Genomic DNA, 17419 nt, shown 5'->3' with positions numbered 1-17419 from the left:
TCCCCACCATGTCTACCAGCCCCCGCACATCTCCATCAGGCACACAAAACTCAAAACAGTCAACCAGTTTACCCATCTCGGCTGCACCATTTCATCGGATGCAAGGATCGACAACGAGATAGACAACAGACTCGCCAAGGCAAATAGAGCCTTTGGAAGACTGCACAAGAGAGTCTAGAAAAACAACCAACTGAAAAACCTCACAAAGATTAGCGTATACAGAGCCGTTGTCATACCCACATTCCTGTTTGGCTCCGAATCATGGGTCCTCTACCGGCATCACCTACGGCTCCTAGAACGCTTCCATCAGTGTTGTCTCCGCTCCATCCTCAACATTCATTGGAGCAACTTCATCCCTAACATCGAAGTACTCGAGATGGCAGAGGCTGACAGCATCGAATCCACGCTGCTGAAGATCCAACTGCACTGGGTAGGTCACGTCTCCAGAATGGAGGACCATCGCCTTCCCAAGATCGTGTTATATGGCGAGCTCTCCACTGGCCACCGTGACAGAGGTGCACCAAAGAAGAGGTACAAGGACTGCCTAAAGAAATCTCTTGGTGCCTGCCACATTGACCACCGCCAGTGGGCTGATATCGCCTCAAACCGTGCATCTTGGCGCCTCACAGTTTGGCGGGCAGCAACCTCCTTTGAAGAAGACCGCAGAGCCCACCTCACTGACAAAAGACAAAGGAGGAAAAACCCAACACCCAACGCCAACCAACCAATTTTCCCCTGCAACCGTGTCTGCCTGTCCCGCATCGGACTTGTCAGCCACAAATGAACCTGCAGCTGACGTGGACATTTTACCCCTCCTTAAATCTTCGTCCGCGAAGCCAAGCCAAAGAAGAGACATGACTCTGGCAAGTTTTGTGTTTCTTCTATCTGGTTCATTACTTCCAGGAGAGGAGGAATTACTAACTCTTGAAATGTTTTATAGAATTCTATTGGGAATATATTGGGAAAATATAGAGGAATTCATCCTCTCCAGGTGTTTTATTGTTAGGTAGCTTTTTTAATATATCCTGTACTTCCTCTATTTCAAATGGTTTTATCAGTTTATTTTGTTTTTCCTTGCAATTTCAGCAGTTCAATTTTAGCTAAAAACTCTTTTATTTTATCATCTTTCCCCTCGTTCTCAGTTTGGTATAATTGTTCATAAAATTCCTTAGAAGTTCTCATTAGTCTCTATTGGGTTATATGTAATTTGTTTGTCCTTTTTCCTTGATGCCAATACAGTTGTTTTAGCTTGTTCTGTTTTAAGTTGCCAGGCTAATATCTTATGTGTTTTTTCTCCCAGTTCGTAATTCTTTTGCTTTATTTTCATTATGTTCTTCTCACTTTGTACGTTTATAATGTTTTGTTTTTTTTGTGTCCGACAATTCTTTCCTTTTTGTTATATCATCCCTTTTTACTAGTTCCTTTTCTGTACTTACTATCTCCCTTTCCAACTGTTCTATTTCCCGATTGTAGTCCTTTTTGATATTAGTTACATAACTTATTATCTGCCCTCTAATGAAGGCTTTCATTGTGTCCCATAATATAAATTTGTCTTTCACAGATTCCGTATTTATTTCAAAATATGTTTTAATTTGGTGTTCAATAAACTCTCTAAATTCCTGCCTTTTAAGTAGCATGGAGTTTTACCTCCATCTATATGTTCTTGGTGGGATGTCCTCCAGTTCTATTGCTAATAACAGGGATGAATGATCTGATAGTAATCTAGTTTTATATTCAGTTTTTCTAACTCTCCCTTGAATATGGGCCGACAACAAAAACATATCAATCCTTGAGTATGCTTTATGCCTACTTGAATAATATGAGTATTCCTTCTCTCTTGGGTGCTGCCTCCTCCATATATCTATGTTTCATTTCCTGCATTGATTTAACCATAAATTTGGCCACTTTATTCTTTTTAACTTGTCTTTTGTCCAGTTTTATCCAACATTGGATCCAAATTAAGGTTAAAATCCCCTCCTATCAATATATTTCCTTGTGTATCTACAATCTTCAAAAAAAATCCTGCATAAACTTTTGATCCTCTTCATTAGGTACATATATATTGAGCAAATTCCAAAATTCTGAATATATATGACACTTTATCATTACATACCTCCCTGCTGGATCTATTATTTCCTCCTCTATTTTGATTGGTACATTTTTATTAATTAATATAGCTACACCTCTCGCTTTTGAATTATATGATGCTACCGTTACGTGTCCTACCCAGTCTCTCTTTAATTTATGTTCGACTTCAGTTAGATGTGTTTCCTGCACAAATGCTATATCTAATTTTTCTTTTTTTCAGTAAATTTAATAGCCTCTTCCTTTTAATTTGGTTATGTATTCCATTAATGTTTATAGTCATATAGTTCAACGTAGCCATCTCATATCCTGTTTACACCTCATTTCCACTTTCTCACCACCATCAACCCACTTTTCCCCATTTTCATCTCTCACTTTTCCCTTTTTAAATTCAATACATTTAAAACATAAAATACTCCAACAACTGCCACATCTAATATTCTCTTAGCCCCAAATAGCCCCCCCCCCCCTCTCTGAGTTGCCCCTTATCCCTTGCTGGGCAACCACAACCCCCTTTTCATTTGGATTGTGAACCTGCTCACAAGCGTCAACTGATTTCACTGTGATGGTTATTCTCTCGCCCCCCCCCCCACCCCCTGAAAACACTTTTTTTACATATAACAAAGTTCTCCCTTTTTTTAACCCCTTACTTCCTTCCTTCCCTTCTCTTTCCCTTCTTTAGTTCTTTACATATACATTGTTTTTACATCTTTATATATTCTTTATTGCCGTTCTTCATTCTTATTACATATCTTCATCTCTCCTTCTGTTCTGCAAGCGTTCTGCAAATTCTTGTGCTTCCTCCGGATCCGAGAACAGTCTGTTTTGCTCCCCGGGGATAAATATTTGAAGCACAGCTGGATGTCTTAACTTAAATTTATAATCTTTTTACCATAGGATCAATTTTGCTAGTATTAAACTCCTTCCTCTTCTTTAAGAGTTCAAAACTTATGTCTGGGTAAAAAAATATTTTTTGACCCTTGTATTCCGATGGTTTATTGTTTTCTCTAACTTTATTTCTTGCCCGCTCTAATATATTTTCTCTTGTCGTATATCTCAAAAATTTTACTAAAATGGATTTTGGTTTTTGTTGTGGCTGTGATTTTGGGGCTTGTGTTCTGTGTGCCCTTTCTATTTCCATTCCTTCCTGCATTTCTGTCATTCCCAGGACCTTCAGGATCCATTCTTTTATAAATTCCTTCATATCTGTGCCTTCTTCATTTTCCTTTAGGCCCACTATCTTGTTTTTAAATTTTTTATTTTTCACACTATAAACCACACTGATCAAGAGACATACATTTTCCTTTTCAAATATATACAGTGTCGTTTTCTTCCCCCCACCTCCCTCTTCCCATCCCACCCTCCCTACCTCCACTCCCATTCATTTAAAGTTCAGAATCTAAGATACATTAAACCCGTCAAACAATGTTGTCACTCAATAAAAACAAACAAGAATTTCCACTGAGTCAATTCTTTTCATTCCCTTCTCCTTCTGTCATTTTAGGTGGTAGATGTCCCTAGTAGGTTTTCTCTATTGTGTTTCATGTATGGCTCCCATATTTGTTCAAATATTTCAATATTATTTCTAAAATTATATGTTATTTTTTCTAATGGAATACATTTATTCATTTCTATATACCATTGTTGTATTCTCAAGTTATCTTCTAATTTCCAGGCTGACATAATACATTTTTTTGCTACAGCTAGGGCTATCCTAACAAATCTTTTTTGTGGACCATCCAAATCAAGTCCAAATTCTTTGTTTTTTATGTTACTTAGGAGGAAGATCTCTGGGTTTTTGGTACGTAACCTCATATTTATTGTATTTCTCATAGTTCCTGAGCATAACTTCTCCCATGTTTCATTCTTTATCTTTATGTTTAGATCTTGTTCCCATTTTTGTTTAGTTTTACCATTTGTTTCCTCATTCTCCTTTTCTTGGAGTTTAATATACATATTTGTTACAAATTTTTTGATTATCATTATGTCTGTAATCAAATATTCAAAATTACTTCCCTCTGGTAACCTCAGACTGCTTCCCAATTTGTCCTTCAAGTAGGATTTCAGTTGGTAGTATGCCAACACTGTATCGTGAGTTATATTATATTTATCCTTCATTTGTTCAAAGGATAATAATTTATTTCCTGAAAAACAATTTTCTATTCTTTTAATCCCTTTTTTCTCCCATTCTCTAAAGGAAAGGTTATCTATTGTAAAAGGGATTAGCTGATTTTGCATCAGTATTAGTTTTGGTAGTTGGTAATTTGTTTTATTCCTTTCTACATGAATCTTCTTCCAAATATTGAGCAGATGATGTAATACTGGAGAATTCCTACGTTGTACCAATTTTTCATCCCATTTATATAATATATGTTCAGGTATCTTCTCCCCTATTTTATCTAGTTCTAATCTAGTCCAATCTGGCTTTTCCCTTGTTTGATAAAATTCTGATAGGTATCTTAATTGTGCGGATCTATAATAATTTTTAAAGTTTGGCAGTTATAAGCCTCCTTGTTTATACCATTCTGTTAATTTATCTAGTGCTATCCTCGGTTTCCCCCCTTTCCATAAAAATTTCCTTATTATTTTCTTTAACTCCTTGAAGAATTTCTCTGTCAAGTGTATTGGCAATGCCTGAAATAGGTATTGTATCCTTGGGAAAATGTTCATTTTAATACAGTTTATCCTTCCTATTAGTGTTAGTGGTAAGTCTTTCCAATGCTCTAAGTCATCCTGTAATTTTTTCATTAGTGGATAATAATTGAGTTGAGATAGATGGCCGAGGTTTTTATTTATTTTTTTATTTATTCAGATTTGCCATCTGAATGGTGATTCTTTCTTAAATTTTGAGAAATCCGCATTATTCATTGGCATTGCTTCACTTTTATTTGCGTTTATCTTGTATCCCGACACTTCTCCATATTCCTTCAATTTCTTATGTAATTCTTTTATTGATATTTCTGGATCTGTTAAGTCATCTGCAAATAAACTGATTTTATATTCCTTGTTTTATTTTTATCCCTTTTATTTTATTTTCTGTTCTTATCAGTTCTGCTAGTGGTTCTATGGCTAACGCGAACAATAAGGGCGATAGTGGGCATCCCTGCCTTGTTGATCTGCTCAATTTAAATTGTTTTGATATATATCCATTTACTGTCACTTTCGCCAATGGCCCCTTATATAATCCTTTAATCCAATTAATATATTTCTCCGGTAAACTGAATTTTTGTAGTACTTTGAATAAATAATTCCATTCTACTCTGTCAAAGGCTTTCTCTGCGTCTAAAGCCACCGCTACTGTTGGAGCTTTATTTTCTTCTACTGCATGAATTAAGTTAATAAATTTACAAATATTGTCTGTTGTTCGCCTTTTTTTAATAAATCCAGTTTGGTCTAGATTTACTATTTTTGGTACATAGTCGGCTAATCTGTTTGCTAATAGTTTAGCTATTATCTTATAATCTGTGTGTTAACTAAAGATATTGGTCTATATGACGCTGGTGCGAGTGGATCTTTCCCTGTCTTTGGTATTACTGTAATTATTGCTGTTTTCCATGAATCTGGTAAGCTTTGTGTTTTATCAATCTGGTTGATTACTTCCTGGAGGGGAGGAATTAATAAATCTTTAAATGTTTTATAGAATTCTATTGGGAATCCATCCTCTCCTGGTGTTTTATTATTCGGTAGTTTTTTTATTATCTCTTGTATTTCTACTATTTCAAATGGTTCTGTTAATTTATTTTGTTCCTCTATTTGTAATTTCGGTAATTCAATTCTAGTTAAAAATTCATCTATTTTGTCTTCTTTCCCTTCGTTTTCAGTTTGGTATAATTGTTCGTAGAATTCTCTGAAGCTTTTATTAATCTCCGTTGGATTATATGTGATTTGTTTATCTTTTTTCCTTGATGCCAATACCATTCTCTTAGTTTGTTCTGTCTTAAGCTGCCATGCTAGAATTTTGTGCGTTTTTTCTCCTAGTTCATAATATTTCTGTTTTGTCTTCATTATGTTCTTCTCCATGTTATGTTTGTAGTGTTTCATATTTTATTTTTTTATCTGCCAATTCTCTTCTTTTAGTTGTGTCTTCCTTCATTGCTAATTATTTTTCTATATTTGCTATTTCCCTTTCCAACTGCTCTGTTTCCTGATTGTAGTCCTTCTTCATCTTGGTTACATAAGTTATTATTTGCCCTCTGATGAACGCTTTCATTGCGTCCCATAGTATAAACTTATCTTTCACTGATTCCGTATTTATTTCAAAGTATATTTTAATTTGTCTTTCAATGAATTCTCTAAAATCCTGCCTTTTAAGTAGCATGGAGTTTAATCGCCATCTATACATTCTTGGAGGATGTTCTCTAACTTTATTGTCAATATCAGGGGTGAGTGGTCCGATAATATTCTAGCTTTATATTCTGTTTTCTAACTCTGTCTTGCATGCGAGCTGATAACAGGAATAGGTCTATTCTTGAGTATGTTTTATGTCTACCCGAATAATATGAATATTCCTTTTCCTTTGGGTGTTGTTTCCTCCATATATCCAAAAGTTGCATTTCTTGCATCGATTTAATTATAAATTTGGTTACTTTGTTCTTTCTGTTAATTTTTTTCCCAGTTTTATCCATGTTTGAATCCAAATTAAGGTTGAAATCCCCTCCTATTAGTATGTTCCCTTGCGTGTCTGCTATCTTCAAAAAAATATCTTGCATAAATTTTTGATCTTCTTCGTTAGGTGAATATACATTGAGTAAATTCCAAAACTCCGAATATATCTGACATTTTATCATTACATATCTCCCTGCTGGATCTATTATTTCCTCTTCTATTTTAATTGGTACATTTTTACTGATTAATATTGCTACTCCTCTAGCTTTTGAATTATATGACGCTGCTGTTACATGTCCTATCCAATCTCTCTTTAATTTCTTGTGCTCCATTTCAATTAAGTGTGTTTCTTGCACGAATGCTATATCAATTTTTTCTTTTTTCAGTAAATTTAGCAGTTTCTTCCTTTTGATTTGGTTATGTATTCCGTTAATATTTAAAGTCATATAGTTCAACATAGCCATTTCATACTTTGTTTATCTTTCCTTTCCGTTTCCTCATCATCACCTTTCCTTCTTATCCATTTCAGCTTTCTTGTTTTGAACACTTTATAAGACAACATTTCTAAAACATCAAACATTTCCCATATTCTCCTATCTAAAATTTCTTTAACCCCACTATCCCCTCCCCTTCCTGAGTTGCCCTTTATCTCTTGTCGGGCAACCACATCTCCCCTCTCCATTTGGATTTGCGAATTCACTCGCAAGCGTCAACTGATTTTGCAGTGACCGTAACTCCTCCCCACCCAGCCCCCCCCAGAAAAGATTCCAATTTTCATGTACAACAAAGGTCACTCTCTTAATTCCCTCCTTACTTCCTCTCTTCCCTTTAATTCCCTTATTAATTCTTATCTATACTCTATATATTTTCCTTTAAATACGCATACACTCATGTACACACATATATACATACACACACACATATGTATATCTATCTTCTTCTCCTTCTTTGGCTTGGCTTCGCGGACGAAGATTTATGGAGGGGGTAAATGTCCACGTCAGCTGCAGGCTCGTTTGTGGCTGACAAGTCCGATGCGGGTCAGGCAGACACGGTTGCAGCGGTTGCAGGGGAAAATTGGTTGGTTGGGGTTGGGTGTTGGGTTTTTCCTCCTTTGCCTTTTGTCAGTGAGGTGGGCTCTGCGGTCTTCTTCAAAGGAGGTTGCTGCCCGCCAAACTGTGAGGCGCCAAGATGCACGGTTTGAGGCGATATCAGCCCACTGGCGGTGGTCAATGTGGCAGGCACCAAGAGATTTCTTTAGGCAGTCCTTGTACCTTTTCTTTGGTGCACCTCTGTCACGGTGGCCAGTGGAGAGCTCGCCATATAACACGATCTTGGGAAGGCGATGGATGGTCCTCCATTCTGGAGACGTGACCCACCCAGCGCAGCTGGATCTTCAGCAGCGTGGACTCGATGCTGTCGACCTCTGCCATCTCGAGTACTTCGACGTTAGGGATGAAAGCGCTCCAATGAATGTTGAGGATGGAGCGGAGACAACGCTGGTGGAAGCGTTCTAGGAGCCGTAGGTGATGCTGGTAGAGGACTCATGATTCGGAGCCGAACAGGAGTGTGGGTATGACAACGGCTCTGTATACGCTTATCTTTGTGAGGTTTTTCAGTTGGTTGTTTTTCCAGACTCTTTTGTGTAGTCTTCCAAAGGCGCTATTTGCCTTGGCGAGTCTGTTGTCTATCTCGTTGTCGATCCTTGCATCTGATGAAATGGTGCAGCCAAGATAGGTAAACTGGTTGACCATTTTGAGTTTTGTGTGCCCGATGGAGATGTGGGGGGGCTGGTAGTCATGGTGGGAAGCTGGCTGATGGAGGACCTCAGTTTTCTTCAGGCTGACTTCCAGGCCAAACACTTTGGCAGTTTCTGCAAAACAGGACGTCAAGCGCTGAAGAGCTGGCTCTGAATGGGCAACTAAAGCGGCATCGTCTGCAAAGAGTAGTTCACGGACAAGTTTCTCTTGTGTCTTGGTGTGAGCTTACAGGCGCCTCAGATTGAAGAGACTGCCATCCGTGCGGTACCGGATGTAAACAGCATCTTCATTGTTGAGGTCTTTCATGGCTTGGTTCAGCATCATGCTGAACAAGATTGAAAAGAGTGTTGGTCGAGAACACAGCCTTGCTTCACGCCATTGTTAATAGAGAAGGGTTCAGAGAGCTCATTGCTGTATCTGACCTGACCTTGTTGGTTTTCGTGCATTTGGATAACCATGTTGAGGAACTTTGGGGGGCATACGATGCGCTCTAGTATTTGCCAAAGCCCTTTCCTGCTCACGGTGTCGAAGGCTTAGGTGAGGTCAACAAAGGTGATGTAGAGTCCTTTGTTTTGTTCTCTGCACTTTTCTTGGAGCTGTATGAGGGCAAAGACCATGTCAGTAGTTCCTCTGTTTGCGCGAAAGCCGCACTGTGATTCTGGGAGAATATTCTCGGCAACACTAGGTATTATTCTATTTAGGAGAATCCTAGCGAAGATTTTGCCTGCAATGGAGAGCAGTGTGATTCCCCTGTAGTTTGAGCAGTCTGATTTCTCGCCTTTGTTTTTGTACAAGGTGATGATGGTGGCATCACGAAGGTCCTGATGCCATCTTCAGCGCAAAATCCGGGAGATCCAAAATGAGTGGTGGACTAGCCTCGCCAAGCGAACTCAGCTCAGCGCGGACATTGGCGACCAGGGGTTTCTACGAGGCTCTAAAGGCTGTGTACGGCCCCTCACCCCAAGTCCAAAGCCCGATGCGCAGCTCAGACGGCAAAGTCCTCCTCAGCGACAAAATCTCCATCCTCAACCGATGGTCAGAACACTTCCAATCTCTTTTCAGTGCCAACCGCTCAGTCCAAGATTCCGCCCTGTTCCAGCTCCCTCAACAGCCCCTAAGGCTAGAGCTGGATGAGGTCCTCACCCAGGATGAGACATATAAGGTAATCGAACAACTGAAAAATGGCAAAGCAGCAGGTATGGATGGAATCCCCCCAGAGGTCTGGAAGGCTGGCGGCAAAACTCTGCATGTCAAACTGCATGAGTTTTTCAAGCTTTGATGGGACCAAGGAAAACTGCCATATATATATATCTATCCATATATATATATATATATATATATATACACACCCATATACACACAAACATATAGTTCGTGGTCATTTTTGCTCTCGTTACATGTCTTCATCTCTCTGTCTGTCTTGTAGTTGTTCTGCAAATTTTCGTGCTTCCTCCGGATCCGAGAATAGTCTGTTTTGCTGCCCTGGAATAACTATTTTAAGTACCGCTGGGGTACTTTAGCATAAATTTATATCCTTTTTTCCATAGGATCGCTTTTGCTGTATTAAACTCCTTTCTCTTCTTCAGGAGTTCAAAACTTATGTCTGGATAGAAAAAATTTTTTTGACCTTTGTATTCCAGTGGCTTTTTGTCTTCTCTTATTTTCTTCATTGCTTTCTCCAATATATTTTCTCTCGTTGTATATCTTACGAATTTTACTAAAATGGATCTTGGTTTTTGTTGTGGCTGTGGTTTAGGGGCTAATGTTGTATGTGCCCTTTCTATTTCCATTTCTTCCTGTAATTCTGGTCTTCCTAGGACCCTGGGGATCCAATCTTTTATAAATTCTCTCATATTCTTGCCTTCTTCATCTTCCTTAAGGCCCACTATCTTTATATTATTTCTTCTATTATAATTTTCCATTATATCTATCTTCTGAGCTAACAGCTCTTGTGTCTCTTTAACTTTTTTATTAGATTCTTCTAATTTCTCTTTCAAGTCCTCTACTTCCATTTCTACGGCTGTTTCTCGTTCTTCCACCTTGTCCACTCTTTTTCCTATATCTGACATGACCATCTCTAATCTATTCATTTTTTCTTCTGTACTTTTAATTCTTCTTTTTATTTCACTAAATTCTTGTGATTGCCATTCTTTTACTGATTCCATATATTCTTTAAAAAAAATATATCCATTGTCTTGCCTTTCCCTTCTTCTTCCATTTCTCTATGTTCTTCTTCTTCTTCTTCCTCTGGGTTGGTCATCTGTTGTTTCCTTGATTTCTTTTTACTCTCTTCTTTCTTGTTCTCGTTGTTTTCTATGTTCTCTTCTTGCTGCTGTGCTGTGGCTGTCATTCTCAGCTGTGGAGATCAACTCCTCAGCTGGTCCCCCCTCCCGTCAGTGTTTTTTTTGCCTTACGCATCGCTTGTCTCCACGAGCCATTTTTGTAGTCCCGAGCTTGGGACTTCGACTGACCTGAGGGAGCGGGCTTCTCTCTCCACAGCGGGCCTCCTTGGACAGGTAAGGCCTTCACCTTCTTCTTCCGATGTCTTTTCTTCTTCTCTTCTTCCCATTGCTTTCGACTTTTCTTTCTTCACTGCCTTTTTCTTCCCACCTTTACTTTCACTTTATTTTAATTTTTGTGTTTGTGCCTTTGTGTTTTTTAAAAACTTTTCCAGAGAGGGCTGGAGTTCCCCGACCGGCCACTACTCCATCACATGACTCCCGCTAGGCCCACTACCTTTATGTTGTATTGCCTACTATAATTTTCCAACATATCAATTTTCTGAGCTAACAACTCTTGTGTCTCTAATTTTTTTAATCACTTTCTTCCAATTTTCCTCTTGTCGTTTACTTCCATTTCTACAGCCATTTCTTGTTCTTCCACATTTTCTACTCTTTTCCCTATTTCTGTCATGACTAGTTCTAATCTTTGTATTTTATCTTCTGTTCTTTTCATTTTTTCTTTTAATTGCACTAAATTCTAATGACAACTATTCTTTTAATGCTCTCATTTGTTCTTGAAAAAAAAGCTTTATCTATGTTCTGTCCATCTGTTTTACCTTCTATTTCTCTGTGAAGATCTTGGTCTTTTTCTTCCTCTTCTTCTGTACCTGTGTTTGTGTCATCTTCTCTTCTTCGTATCTGTGTCTCTTCTGATTTTTCTGATGAGTTGCTTGTCTCACTTTGTTCTGTCTCTTCTTGCTCGGCCTCTTGCTGTTGATCCTCTCCTTCTGAGCTGCTCATCTGTTGGGCCTCCTGCTGCTGCTCCTCTTGCCGTTCACCCCGTCAACTTTCTTTCTCACCTGGTACTTCACACCCTCTCCTGCCGCTTTCCTCATCTTCCAGCTGAGAGCCCTGATGTTGGGCGTCCCTCAGCTGGTTGTACCGTGGTTGCCTGCTCCTCGGCTGAGCCCCCCTCCTGTCGGTGTTTTCCTTTACCTTAGATTGTGTACTGCTCATGCGCGACTCCTCGCGCATGCGCAGTTGCACACTTTTGTTTGGCTCAGAGGGCCATTTTTGCAGTCCACTGGTCAGGGGGTCGTGACTCCGAAGGGCTGACACCAACCTCGGAGATTGGGCGCTCTTCACCACCACAGCTCCCTGTTCCTTCATGCAGGTAAGGCTTTCTCCTTTCTTTTCCGGTGTCCTTTCTTCTTTTTTTCCCCATTGTTTTTACTTTTGCCTTCTTAGGTACCATCTTCTTTCCCTTCTCTGCAATTTTATCTTTTATTTCTTATATTTTATATTTGTTGAACTTTGTCTTTTCTTAACTTTTTTTCTTCTTTTCTGGAGAGGGCTGGTTTTACCCTACCAGCCACTACTCCATCACGTGACTCCCCCCGCATGGACTGACTGACTGATGCTGTTCTTGTACCTTAATCAATTGTGTCATTGAATTTTATGAACCACTTTTTCCAACCAAAAAGGGGCGTGGGAGCTAACTTTTGGACAAGTCAAACTTTTAACTTTGTGAAGTACCTGAATCGTTCAAGGTGTTGAACCAGGTGGTAAGTCTGCTGTCAGAGCATCTGGAACTCGGAAGAACCGAGTGGTAAATCTGCGGTCGGGGTGTCGGGAGCTTGGAAATGGCAGCCAGCCGGGGCAACGATCCGCATTCAGGAGCTCGGATGGGTGAACGGTCGGAGGTTCCTTTTGCCATGAGTATTGCCCCTAGCAATAGGAAAAAGAGACGCAAAAAGGGAGTCCCTTCAGAGTCACTGAGTGTCAGTGGATTCTCCTCCAGGGCTCCCGCGGCTGATCCATCAGCCACGCGCTCCAGGTCTGAACCCGATAAGGAAGACTTCTGAGCCTGAGGCCCTCAGCACCTTCTGAAAAATCAGCTCCAATACCTGGTTCCCATGAGCCAGTCCCCAGCAGTCCGGTGTGGTCCTTTGAGTGCAAATCGCCAGGAGCTTGAGGCTTGTGTGAGTCCCTCAGTCGCTGAGCCCCTCACTATTCCATTAAGTTGTCTCCTCTGCTTCTCCTTCTCAATGGGCTTTCACGGTTCTACCTCCATCCCTTACTAATCACAGAGCACCTATGGCATAGGGATTCTTGAGGTGGTATGTAAGTGGAAATAAAAGGTTGAGAACCAATTATCCTGCATGTGTGTTGTTTGTGTGTATGTGTGAGGTGTCTGCTTGCATGTTTCGCACCAAGAACCGGAGAACAGTTTTATCAGGTTGTACTTCTACTGATAAACTTGACATATCTCTGTGTGTTAAACACATTCACAAAGCCAGCCTCTACTGCTTTCTTGGGCAGCCACCAATTCACCCCTCTCTGGGAGAAGCAGTTCCTCCCCATCACCATCCCAAATCTGCTCAACCGCATCTCGAGGCTCTGTTCCCGAATTCTAGTTTCATCCACCAGTGGGAAGAACCTCCCTGCTTCTTTCAATTCCTTTCATAACTTAATATACTTTCCCCTCTCCTTCTTCTAAGCTGGGAAAGGATTGTACATTCCTCCAAAGAAGGTGCTGGTGGGTCAGGGAGGGGCACAGACCGCGGCCAAGATCTTGCTGCCAGTGGGCAGATTGCAGCCAGCTTTACCTTGAAGAAGCTCCTCTTGACTGAGTACAGGCTCTGATCAAACACCAGGCTGATCAAGAGGTCGATCACTGGTCTGGAGGGTGACATGTTTTGCACGCTCAGGGTCAGTTTGAATGATGGGCCGATGCCTTGGACCTGGGTGGGAGGGATGGTGAAGAGAGTTGCATGGTTAATTGGTTCCCAGAGTAATCCCACTCACCGCGCCCTCGACCCGGGAGGAAAGGAAATGGGGTGCACTGCCCTATGACCTTGGGGATGGAGTTCATGATCTGCCCTTTGTCCCCCAGAGGGGCCCATGAGGCACCCTTTGACCCCCGGGGTTGGAGTTCACGAACTGTCCTTTGACACATAGGAGAAGCCATGAAGCACCCTCCAATTTGGAGGACGAATCTTCAACACCACCCCTGAGGGTTGAAGATGTCTCATGGCCCCTTCCGGGAGGGAAGCGGGGTGGGAAGTGGGGGGTCAGAGGGCACCTAATGGCTCCCCCAGGGGATTCACACGCCAGCCTCCAACCCCAGGAGAAGACACGTCAACCTTCAATCCTCAGGGGCGGTGGGAAGTTAACATTTCAGCCCATGACCCCTGGCAGGTCACACGTCAGCCCTTGACCCCATGGTTTACCACAAGTTCTCAAACCCCAGGGTGAGATAGGTGACTAAACAATCTGTTACTAATCCCCAACCTTCCAAAGCCCCAGCCCCACATCCACAGGAACTCACCGTGGCGTTCAGCTTGAGCGGTTCAGCCAGGTTAGCAGAGACAGGCGCTGAGCTCGTCTCCAGCGCCTTGGCGTATGCCCGGGCCACAGCCAGGCGCAGTCGGCACAGCTCCTCCTGAAATGTCCTGTGCATGGCTGCCAACAGCAGATTTGATGGGGTGGGGGGGTGGGGAGAGAAGGCACACCAATCAACACAGCCATCCAAGTCCCATGGAAGAGCCTAATGATCACCAGCAACGTACCTTGGTCAGCTCCCTTGACTAGTTTGCCGGGTGAACCCACACAAGAGTTATCCCAAGCCACCTTGCTACAGCCGTGCTATGGTCCACCCACAGCCCTAGTGGGGCACGAGAGTTCCATGGATCTGGGGTGGAAGCTGCGGGGTGGAAGCTGCGGGGTGGAAGCTGCGGGGTGGAAGCTGCGGGGTGGAAGCTGCGGGGTGGAAGCTGCGGGGTGGAAGCTGCGGGGTGGAAGCTGCGGGGTGGAAGCTGCGGGGTGGAAGCTGCGGGGTGGAAGCTGCGGGGTGGAAGCTGCGGGGTGGAAGCTGCGGGGTGGAAGCTGCGGGGTGGAAGCTGCGGGGTGGAAGCTGCGGGGTGGAAGCTGCGGGGTGGAAGCTGCGGGGTGGAAGCTGCGGGGTGGAAGCTGCGGGGTGGAAGCTGCGGGGTGGAAGCTGCGGGGTGGAAGCTGCGGGGTGGAAGCTGCGGGGTGGAAGCTGCGGGGTGGAAGCTGCGGGGTGGAAGCTGCGGGGTGGAAGCTGCGGGGTGGAAGCTGCGGGGTGGAAGCTGCGGGGTGGGTGCTCCCACAGCCTGCTGCCCTTTATGGCAATTGGTGGTGAGTGGTAGGGGGGGGGAGTGCCGCAGGGCTCAATGCTGGGCCCGCCACTGTTCGCATTGCTTAATGTCCACGATATGTTCTGTGAAATTAGGCATTATGCAATGTGGACATTGTGCAGACACTATATTACTGTATACACTTAACAAAACTATATAGGATACTGAACTTACGATAAATTAAACTGTTTACATTTTTCTTCACTTTTTAAACATATGTAAACACTTTCTTAGCTTATATCACACAGAATTTAACAGAGGATCAGGATCATGCGCATCACTGTTCTCAACTTCCTTGTTGTGTTCCCCTGGAAGAATTTCAGGTCAAACAGCCTCCATTGCTGACCTGTCACTCTGTAGTGCCTTAAGGACCTGGCTGAGGCTCCTCCTGGGGAGGTGCTGGCTTCTTCAGGAATACGTCCGGTGTTGTTTGCCTAGTTTGCGTTTTATTCATGAATTTCTTTATATGCACCAAACAGTGGAATGAGCATTTCTCACCATCAGTGAAAAGTGTTCAGTGTTTGCGTCCATCTCTTCAGCAAGCTGTTAAGGTCTGCAAGGAATTTGGCTAACCCCTTAACAGCGAACCTCTTCTTTTCCTTTTGCACTTTACTTTTCTCTTGCCTCCTCTTCAGTTCCGGTCACATCTGCTACATCCAGTTCTCAGATCGGGCTTTCTGACTGAACTCCATTATGACCCCATTTGTCCACGGGGACGTATATGAGGTCGGATGTGAAGCGGTGCGCACCTGTATATATTAACGATCAAGAAGTGGGGACAGGGTGTCGTGTGTCTAAGTTTGCTGACGTCTCGAAATTGAGTGGAAAAGCAAATTGTGCAGAGGATACGGAGAGTCCGCGGAGAGATATCGATAGGTTAAGCGAGTGGGCAAAGGTCGGATAGATGGGGTACAATGTTGGCAAATGTGAGGTTATCCACTTTGGAAGGAAAAATGGAAGATCAGATTATTTAAATGGCAAGTGATTGCAGCGTGCTGTTGTGCAGAAGGACTTGGGAGGGCTTGTGCATGACTCACAAAAGGTTGGTTTGCAGGTGCAGCAGGGTATCAAGAAGGCAGATGGAATGTCGATCTTCATTGCTAGAGGGATTGAATTTAGGAGCAGGGAGGTTATGCTGCAACTGGACAAGGTCCTGGTGAGACCACATCTGGAGAAATGCGTGCAGATCTGGTCTCCTTACTCGAGGAAGGATGGACTGGCTTTGGAGACGGTGCAGAGGAGGTTCATCAGGTTGATATCAGGGATGATGGGATTAGCCTATGAGGAGAGTTAGAGTTATCTGGGATTGTGCCGGCTCTGATACTCCTATATCTCTTTTGCAACAGTGAATCTGTGGAATTTGCTGCCCATTGAAATAATGGAGGCAACTCAGTAAATATAGTTAAGACATGGTTGGACTGATTTTTATATATTAAGGGATATGGGAAAAGACAGGTAGGTGGACATGAGCCTATCATCAGATCAGCCACCGAATGGCAGAGCAGGCTCGACGGGCCGGATGGCCGACTCCTCCTTTTTCATATGTTCTTCACCTAGCCAGTTTACCAACATGTGGGATTACTGTCCTCCATGGTTTGGAGGACAGTAAATCAGGTTATGAATTTTCTAGTTGGCACTGATGTTAAAGAACCAGCAACCAGCACGGAAACAGGCCCTGTGGCCCATCAAGTCCGTGCTGAACCATTATTCTGCCTTGTCCCAATGACCTGGACATCTGGACCATATCCCTCCTCACCCCTCCCATCGAAATTTTTCTTATGTGTTGAAATTGAGCCCGCATTCACCACTTCAGCTGGCAGCTCGTACACACTCCTGCTGCTCTGTGCATGAAGAAATTCCCCCTAATGTTCCCCTTAAACATTTTGTCGTGACTCCTTCCTAGTTGCTTGGAGTTACCGTGCTGCATGTCCAAATTAAAATGATATTCCCAATGATGGATCCAAAAGATGGACTGCCTTTTATTCCAGCAACTCACTGTTTGTTCAATTGTGTGGCACGGTTAGAGTAGAGATTAGCACAATGCTGTTACAGCGCCAGCAACTGGGACCAGGGATCGAATCTGGTGCTGTCTGTGATGAGTTTGTACACTCTCCCTGCGCCTGCATAGTTTCCACCGGGTGCTCTCGAAAACATACAGGTGTTGTAGGTTAATTGGGTGCAACTGGGTGACACAGGCTCATGGGCCAAAAGGACCTGTTACTGTGTGGTATGTCTAAATTTAAATTTAAAAAAATTTAAAACTCAAGGCTTTGTTGTAGTCTTTTGAGTATCTCTGCAGTTTCAGCAAAGTTCTGTTGGAATAGATTGTTTGCTGGATAAGTGTCCCCAATCCTTCAGTCTGAAGGGAGGC

The 17419-nt window shown here is 42.5% G+C and overlaps 1 protein-coding gene and 1 long non-coding RNA gene across 5 annotated transcripts in view; one reads left to right on the top strand and one right to left on the bottom strand.

The window, feature by feature from the left end:
* The window catches only part of bbs1 (Bardet-Biedl syndrome 1), a 67009-nt gene that overhangs the window by 8236 nt on the left and 41354 nt on the right, over positions 1-17419 (bottom strand). For all 4 annotated transcript variants that reach the window (XM_069894058.1, XM_069894055.1, XM_069894057.1 and 1 more), the window contains 2 exons: positions 14220-14353; positions 13498-13632 (listed from right to left, as the gene is read on the bottom strand). In XM_069894058.1, coding sequence (XP_069750159.1) covers positions 13498-13632; positions 14220-14353 — 269 coding nt within the window. The remainder of the gene's footprint in view (positions 1-13497; positions 13633-14219; positions 14354-17419) is intronic.
* Positions 1-17419, top strand: part of LOC138740853 (uncharacterized) — an 80244-nt gene that overhangs the window by 41678 nt on the left and 21147 nt on the right. The gene's annotated exons all lie outside the window — the stretch shown is intronic.

This window comes from Narcine bancroftii, chromosome 8 (genome assembly GCF_036971445.1).
Source record: "Narcine bancroftii isolate sNarBan1 chromosome 8, sNarBan1.hap1, whole genome shotgun sequence".
In the NCBI taxonomy this organism is placed as follows: Eukaryota; Metazoa; Chordata; class Chondrichthyes; order Torpediniformes; family Narcinidae; genus Narcine; species Narcine bancroftii.
Note: the sequence above shows the minus strand (reverse complement) of the source record. Positions and strands in the feature narration are given on the sequence as shown.